The sequence below is a fragment of the Scardinius erythrophthalmus genome (assembly GCF_964197995.2).
Source record: "Scardinius erythrophthalmus genome assembly, chromosome: 18".
Taxonomy (NCBI): Eukaryota; Metazoa; Chordata; class Actinopteri; order Cypriniformes; family Leuciscidae; genus Scardinius; species Scardinius erythrophthalmus.
In genome coordinates, this window is record NC_138238.1 from 18,131,412 (window position 1) to 18,140,740 (window position 9,329).

Sequence of the window (9,329 nt, forward strand, 5' to 3'; positions counted from 1 at the left end):
TGCTTTCCATATGTTATATACTTTATAAACTTATGTCAATACTAAATATAATTTCCATGTCTTTTTTTGTAGCCAGTCTTGCGGGCTGTTTCTCCATCAGGCACAGGTCTAATTCAGACCCCCCAGCAACAGCCCACCAAAGCAGAGAGTCCTACATCACAACAGATGCTCAGTCACAACCACTTAGTTCAGGTCAGTCTCATGATTGAATTTAAAAATGTTCTTTCAGAATATATAATGTAACAAATATAAGATAATTATTATTATTATCTAATATTATTTATTTATTCTATTATATAATCTGTAAATTGAAAGTGTATCACAGTTTCCACCAAAAATATTAAGCATCACAACTTTTCCATTAGAAGAATAAATTACATTTAAAAATAATAAGCAGTTATTTAAATTATTTCACAAATTATATTCCTGTTTTACTGCATGCAGCCTTGGTGAGCATAAGAGACTTTCAAAATATAAAAAATCTTACAGACCCCAAACATTTCAACTTTAGTGTATGTGTAATTTTTATATTTTATTTTATTAACTTTACTTTTTTATATTATATTATACTATATTGGTAACACTTTACAATAAGGTTCATCCTTAGTTAACATGAACTAAGAATGAACAAGACTTCTACTGCATTTATTAATCTTAGTTAATATTAAATTCTACATTTACTAATACGTTATGAAAATCGAAGGTTGTATTTGTTAATGTTAGTTAATGCACTGTGAACTAACATGAACAAACAAGAGTAGCTGTTTTTTTATTAACTAACATTAATAAAGATTAATAAATAATGTAACAAATGTATTGCTCATTGTTAGTTTGTGTTAGTTAAAAACCTTATTGTAAAGGGTTACCATTATATTGTTAATTCGTAGCGTCATATGAACATAATTTTATGTAGTTGAATCTGCTCTATTTAATCAGTATAATTGAGCTGATATATCTACAAAATGTCCAACCACTTACCGGAAAAAAAAGTTGCAGACATTGTTGTCAGTGATGTTGATCTCAGAATTACCAAATGACAGCCAATTAATCATCCTGGCTAATATATCACAACTTTTATCCACACTACAGAGTTTGTTTTTTAACAGAGTATTGAATGACTGTGGAACCTGAGTGAGAACAGGATCAGTGCCAGCAGGAACAATCAGAACAAGTGAACATTATCTGTGAGCTCTGGGATCATCAAGTTTTTGTCTGTCCAGCAGAGTCATTCATCAGCGAGATGGATGGGAGTCACTGCTCTCATTTCTTTCTAGGCTTTCACTCTACTGTAATTGGCCTGTCCTGGCAACAGTGCACCATGCTAAGGTTTCCCAGCTAGATGCCCATTCCTTTGGCATAGTGAACGAACCTGGCCTGATTCCTGGATGACCAGAGTAACTAGAGCTCATTGGTTGTGATGAGCTGATAACATTTTTTATTGACAGCTGTGCAGTACGAACGCATGCCAACGTGACCTGAGGTGGCTTGTTCTTGTACCGAGCAGCCTCTGATTAAGGGCGGACTGAAGATAATAACATAAACCAGGCATATGCTCTCTATGATGCTAGTGGGTGTTTCTGAATGCTCATGGCCTATTGGTTTACTCTTCACACAGACTCTGCCTGTGAGCCCCGCCGAAAGGTCAGGTTTCCAGCACGGTACCAGTGAGAACCCAGCAGGCCTGGAGATACCTCAGTGCTTCCTCAGCAGCTCCCCAGAGAACAGGATCTCGCCTCAGACGTCCCCCATCCCATCAGCCCTTATCAATGGGCCACTAAGCAAGGTAGCGCATCCTGCTCTTATTGAGATGTTTAGTCTGTTGCTGTTCTGCTCTGCCTTAAATGTTCATTCACTTTTTTTAGTCCCAGACCTACATCCAGCAGTCCCCAGTTTTCAACCAGACGCCCAAGAACAGAGAGCCGCCCCGCTATGAGGAGGCCGTCAAACAGACCCGCAGCCTACAGAATCACGCTGTCTCAGAGGTGATTTTTTCTACACATCTTAGCATTCTCGTACACATACTGTGTTGGTTACTTGGTTGTTTCAGCAGGCAATCTTATACCTCAGCCAATGATTAACTCATGTTGTTCCAATCCTGTATTATTTTCTCAAATTCTTAAGCGAATGTCTGATCCTCTGTTTTTCATTCATGGTTTGGGGATGGTGACACTTTCAAGCTCCAAAACATAGAAAAAAAGCACAGTAGTCCATGTGACTCATGCGCAAAAGGGTCAGTTCATCTCAAGGGGTTCCAATGGAGGTTGCTTGACCATTTTTAACTCTTTCATTTGGAAATTTAAAATATTCTAGCATGAGTATTTTAAGATGATTATTGTCACATTACTTTTAAGGCTGGTAATCTTTATGCACCTCACAATCTGACTCAGAATTAAGATCCGATTCTGAAACAATTGTTTAATTTTACCGACTTTGAATATCAACTTTATGAATTTTATTGCATTACTTATATAATTACAAGTACTTTTGAAAATAACTACAAATTAATAATAGATCAAAACAATTGAATGTCAATAATTATTTCAAAGCAAATATGAAGTAATAAAGGGGAACAAAGAAACACATTACAAGCAATAAACAAAAAGTTCTTTCAATATCAAATATTGTTTTAAGTATCTGAAAGTTTTCCAGATGAGGGCAATGAAGGATTTTCCCAGCAATATTGGCGTTTCATTTTTATTGATGACATCATAAACAGTTTAATAGGCTGCATTCATACTAATGCACAGATCTGTTTTAAAATATCAGTCTTTAAGGCATGACTAAAGTTTGTATGACTTTTTAAATTTTTTATTCAAAATATTCACACACTTGTTGACTGGATTATGAAATATCTGATATTTTGATTCTCAAATATTTGTAAATAAATGTATTTTTTCTTTTAAACACATTTATAATGATCATTTTAGTTGATCAGCACCATCATGTTAATTTACACTTCAATGTACTGTATAGAATCAAGAGTCTGTCGGATTTACAACAGGTAAATTCACCCACTCCTCCCAAAAGACAAGAAATTAATTGGCCTTCACAATAATATTCTGACAAAACACAACATCAAATAACATTTGCAAGGTTTTTCCCCCCCAATTATTTGCCCCCAATAATTTCTGCTTCCATAGACATCAATGTGTATTTTACAAAGTATACTTTCTTTTCTTTTTTTTTTTTTTTTGCTAGTATTTGTATGTAATCAAATGTCTGAAACCTAAAATAAACATTATGTGGTTGAAAATATTGAACAGTGACATTTGCCAAGCGCTAGGTGAGTCTCTCTCTGGCTCAACACCAGTCAAAGTGTGAAAGCAGGTTTGAATTTAGCAGTTCTAATCACACTGTCTTGCGCTCCAGGGACCAGGAAATGGAAAAGTGCAGTATGTAGTATAGTAGTATATTCTACCTAAGCTCTCATTTCTCTCATTTTCTGTTACTTGGAAGAAAAGAAATAATACGTGGTCAGAATGAAATGAGGATGAGTTAAGGTCTTGTTTAACCATTTATATTATATAGGAGGATAGGAATAAATCACAGAGGAAAGATACTTAAGATAAAGAGATAAATAAACCAATATGTATGAAAGTATTTCAAAGTATAAGGATCTGACATATTCAATGTTTTTTATTTTAGTATTCTTTTAGTTCTGTTTTATTTTCATATTTAGTTTTTTCTTGTGTACTATCATATTATTGTATGACGTTATGGTTTCTGTAAAGAATTCTGTTAATGCTGGTAAGGGTAATACTTTTTATTTAATGAGAACTGTCCCTTTAAGACTCTTTGTTTGCATTTAACCAGAGGCACTACTGTACTTGTCCATTGTTTACTGCTGTATTTTAGTTAATCATTTGTTTGCCCTTTCTTCCGTGCTGTCCTTGAATTGGAAAGTCATTTTATTTATTTTTTGTCGGCCCACAGATTCCCACAGCGACAAGTCAACAGATGGATGATCTCTTTGACATTTTAATAGAAAGTGGCGGTGAGTTTGTCATATTGTTGCAGACTACTTCCATTTCTCCAAAACTCTCACTATAAATCCAGATTCAGATTTTTTTTTTCACGATTGATAATCGTGAGTATGAAGAATGAGAAGGTAAGACTCATCTTGGCAGTCCGGGCAGCTACATTTCCCAGAAGCCCCCTTTTCAGCGCCGTAACAGCCTGATGTCTCCAAGATTCAGGGCCAAATAGACTACCATTAAAAAGTTTGAATAATATTTTTTTTGGAAGAAATTTATATTGTTATTCAGGATCATCAAAAGGATGCATCAAAGTGACATTAAAGGATGCATTAAAAGTCTCATTAAAGATATTTGTAAGGTTCAAAAGATTTTTATTCCAAAAAATGCTGTTTTATTTTTAACTTTCCATTCATCAAAGAATCCTGGAAAAAAAATGGATCACAGTTTCCACAAAAATATTATTCAGCACAACTGTTTTCAACATTGATAATTTATCTTGAGCACCAAATAATTTTAAAGGATCATGTGTCACTGAAGACTGAAGTAATGGCTGCTTAAAAATTCAGCTTTGCCATCACTGCCAAAAAACTATATTAAAATAGAAAACAGATATTTTAAACTATAGGTATTTTAAAGAACTACCGTTTTCTTGTATTTTTGGTCAAATAAATGCAGCCTTGGCAAAAAGCATTGACTCCTTTCAAAAACGTTGGTAACACCTTTACAATAAGGTTAATTAGCTAACTTTAGTTTACTACCTTAGTTAACATGAACTAAGAATGAACAAGACTTCTTCAGAATTTATTCATCTTAGTTATTATTAATTTCAACATATACTAATACGTTATTAAAATCAAAGTTTGTATTTGTTAACATTAATGCACTGTGAACTAACATGAACAAACAATGAAGAGCTGTATTATTATTAACTAACATTTACAAAATTATATTGTTACAAATGTATTGCTCATTGTTAGATCTTGTTAGTTAATAATGTTAAATAATGAACCTTATTGTAAAGTGTTACCAAAACGTTTTGAAATCTTACTGAACTTAAACCTTTGAATGGTTTGATGGAGATTATCTATTAAACATATTTGTAAAAAAAAAAAAAAAAAAAATTATATATATATATATATATATATATATATATATATATATATATATATATTAGAAATAAATAAAAAAATAGTAATGTTTCCAAACTTTTGACCTGTACTGTGTATATATATATATATATATATATATATATATATATATTTGATGTTTTTGAAAGAAGTTTCTTCTGCTCATCAAGCCTGCATTTAATTGATCAAAAATACAGAAAAAAAAGTAATATTGTGATATATAATTACAATTTAAAATAATTGGTTTTCAATTTATTATACTTAAATTATTTAAATTATCATTTATTCCTGTGATACAAAGCTGAATTTTCAGGATCATTACTCCAGTCTATCACATGATCCTTTAGAAATCATTCTAATATGATGATTCATTGTCAAAGTTGGAAACAGTTCTGCTGCTTAATATTTTTTCATAACCTGTGATACTTTTTTTAGGATACTTTGATGAATAAAAAGTAAAAAAAAAGAAAAAAAGAAGCATATTTTTTTAAAATAGAAATCTTTTGTAACAACAACATACACTACTGGTCAGTAATTTGGAGTCAATAATTTTTTTCTTTCTTCTTTTGAAATAAATCAATACTTTTATTCAGCAAGGATGTGTTAAATTGATAAAAAGTGATAGTAAAGGAGATTTATATTATTAGAAAATATTTTTTTATTTTGAATAAATGCAGTTCTTTTTAACCTTTTATTCATCAAATATATTAGGCAGCAGAACTGTTTCCAACACTCATAATAAATCAGAATATTAGAATGATTTCTAAAGGATCATGTGATAGACTGGATGTCACATGTGACACTAAAGACTGGAGTAATGATGCTGAAAATTCAGCTTTGCATCACAGGAATAAATTATTTTTTAAAGTATATTCAAATAGAAAACTATTATTTTAAGTTGTAATAATATTTCACAATATTACTGTTTTTTTTTTTCTGTATTTTTGATCAAATAAACGCAGCCTTGATAAGCATTAGAGACTTCTTTCAAAAATATTAAAAAAAACGTATTGTTTCCAAACTTCCAAACTCTGTTTCTGCAGAGATTACTCCCTTTAGTCAACAGGACCCATCTGTGCCTAAGATGATGCCCGTCACGGCCAACATCACCACCTTGCCTATCAACACCGCCCTGTCCCGACCGCCCGCCCAGGTGCAGATGGCACCCCCTCCGGCGCTCATGGTGGAACCCCTGCCCAGCCTCGCCTCCCTGGACTCCGACAACCAGTTGGAGGCTTTGCTGGAGGGCACGCTGGTTGGGGACACAGAGCCGGAGCAGAGGACTTTGGGCCTGTTAGAGGAGCTGCAAAACCAGATGCTGGAGCAGCCAAACTCCCCAATGGACACTTGTGAGCTGGGTTTCACCGACCCGCCTCCACCTTCCTCCTCCGCCCTGTCCTTTAGTCTCCAAGACACCTGCCTGGACAACATGGAGTGGCTGGACATCACTATGCCCGGGTCCATAGGTGGACTCAACCCACTGGGCATCACCTCTGAATTCCTGGACACTCATGATCTGCAGCTGCACTGGGACTGAGAGGAATCGCTTCAGACACGATTATGCTTTCACTCGCACAACAAGCCGTTTGTCTTTGGGGCGTAGAGAAGGGGAAGTAGGGATCATCTTTGTGGCAGTGGTTCACATCTGGCAGCTTCATGTGACTAGACTGCAGCTCAGCTGTACAGTTCACTTATGCTGGTTCTATGTTCACCATCTGTTCTCGTTCACATTAACGCTCTTGTTTGATCAGAATAGACACAAGAGCCTTGTGGGTAATGCTGGCTAGGTCCTGAATGTGCTCTCTTTGCTGTGCCATACTGAGAGGGAGCTGCTTTCAGGCAGATTGAATTCTGCTGTACTGCTAATTTGTTTAGATTTTTATGCATGTGCCATTGACATCAGATTGGTTGCGGTCAGTCTATAAATATGGCTAGTTATAAGGAAGGGAAGGCTGTGGATTCCAGACATAGTGGAATTACAGTAGACTTTGCTTTGTTTGCACAAAATTGAAAATGACCTTGATCAACAATGCCATTATTATTAACAATGCCCCTTTTTCAGTGCTGACTGCAAGATTTGGTGGCAGATATACACTACCGTTCCAAAAAAAAAAAAAGATTCAGCAAGGATGCATTAAATTGATCAAAAGTGACAAAGACATTTATAATATTGCAAGTAATTTCAATTTTTTTTAAAATGCTGTTCTTTTGAACTTTCTATTCATAAAAGAATCCTGAAAAGAAAAATTTTATACATCACAATTTCCACAAAAATATTAAGCAGGATAATTGTTTTCAACATTGATGATAATAAGATAATAATAAGTTATTATGCATCAAGTCACCATATTAGAATAATCTCTGAAGTATGTGACACTGAAGACTGGAGTAATCACTGCTGAAAATTCAGCTAAATATAATAAATTACATTTTACTAGAACTATTAACTATACTGACATGAAAAAAAATCACAATATTACTTTTTTTACTGTATTTTTGATCAAATAAATGTAGCCTTGCAGACTTGTTTTAAAACATCAAAAATTACCCTACATGTTTGAACGGCCGTGTAGTTTGATGGAGAAGATCTATTTAATATATATATCTTTTTGGGATTTTATTTTAAAGACAATCACATTGTTTGAAGGATGATTGACTGCAGACCAGATAAATCGATTCATGATTTATGTAGCTGGAATTGCAGATTTTCCTAAGCATGAATGGCCAATCTTGGATGAGTTTGCAAAGAGCATTTGGCTTGATATGGATTGAGATTCGCAGTAAGATTAATTTCTTCAGTCCTAGACACATGAAAACATATTTTGAAGACTTTCAATTTCAATTTCAGCCAAAAAAAAATAAAAAAAACACGTCCGATTTTGATTAACAGGCGATGTTGTTAAACAGTCTGAAATCAATCAAATTTTATGTAAATAATCTATGAGAACAAATTTTTGTATAAAAAAGAAAAGAAAAGCTGCCACGTCTGACTTGTTGGATGTGCAACACCTTATTTGTGTGTATGTGAATTGTGAAGTGTGTCTGTGTGTGATTGTTCGTCACTTCAGTGGAATGTGTGTGTGTTTGCGTTGGACTCATTTGATTTTAGGTGCATCATACTGTAATGAAGTTCCTGTTTTTTCCCACACTTTTCTCAGTTCGGTTCGCACAGTGGTCACTATATTTTGCGTTATTTGCCATGATGATGCCATGGAACAAAGTTCCGTTAGAGAGACTGCTTTTAGAAATGTAAATTAAGCCAACAGAAGTGACAACTGACACTAAATACAATGATCTCACTATTTGTTGTGTATGAACATACTGTTTATTCCTCCTGTACTTGGAGTTTTGAAAATGCAAAGCTCTCTGGGGTTGTTTCACAAGCAAACCAGACTGCATGTTAAATGTCACTGGCAGCTTAATAATTCGTTTGTTGAGGGAGTCTGAGAACTATGGAAGCTTGTTTCCGCCACTGAATAAAACATTTTAAAAGATAATTGTGACTTTTTATCACAATTGCGAGTTTACATCTTGCAATTCTGACTTTATTTCTCAGAATTGCGAGATATAAAGTCAGAATTGCGTGAAATAAAGTCAGAATTCTGAGATACAAAGTCAGAATTCTGAGATATAAAGTCAGAATTGCGAGATATAAAGTCGCAATTGCGTCTTATAAAGTCAGAATTCTGACTTTTTTTCTCGCAATTGCGACTATATCTCGCAATTCTGACTTTATATCTCAGAATTCTGACTTTATATCACGCAATTCTGACTTTATAACACATAATTGCGAGTTTATATCTCGCAATTCTGACATCTTTTCTCGGAATTGTGAGATATAAAGTCCAATTCTAAGGGGGGGGAAAAAGAATATATATTTTTTTTTTTTACAGAATAGTTTATATCTCACAATTCTGACTTTATAACATGCAATTGCGACTTTATATCATGCAATTCTGACTTTATATCTCCCAATTGCGTGATATAAAGTCAGAATTCTGAGATATAAAGTTTGCGAGACTTTATATCTCGCAATTCTGACTTTATATCTCAGAATTCTGACTTTATATCTCAGAATTCTGACTTTATAACACGCAATTGTGACTAAAACACGCAATTGCGACTTTATTTCACGCAATTCTGACTTTATATCTCGCAATTCTGAGAAATGTAAACTCGCAATTTGAGATAAAAAGTCGCAATTATCTTTTTTTATTATTTTGTG

General features: G+C 33.8%; 1 protein-coding gene across 4 annotated transcripts in view; it reads left to right on the forward strand.

Annotated features, from left to right (window-relative positions):
• The window catches only part of mrtfba (myocardin related transcription factor Ba), a 29,643-nt gene extending 21,584 nt beyond the window's left edge, over positions 1 to 8,059 (forward strand). For all 4 annotated transcript variants that reach the window (XM_081393285.1, XM_081393286.1, XM_081393287.1 and 1 more), the window contains 5 exons: positions 73 to 192; positions 1,616 to 1,783; positions 1,863 to 1,982; positions 3,934 to 3,994; positions 6,148 to 8,059. In XM_081393285.1, coding sequence (XP_081249411.1) covers positions 73 to 192; positions 1,616 to 1,783; positions 1,863 to 1,982; positions 3,934 to 3,994; positions 6,148 to 6,641 — 963 coding nt within the window. In that variant the 3' untranslated portion in view covers positions 6,642 to 8,059. The remainder of the gene's footprint in view (positions 1 to 72; positions 193 to 1,615; positions 1,784 to 1,862; positions 1,983 to 3,933; positions 3,995 to 6,147) is intronic.
• Positions 8,060 to 9,329: the final 1,270 nt, after the last annotated feature.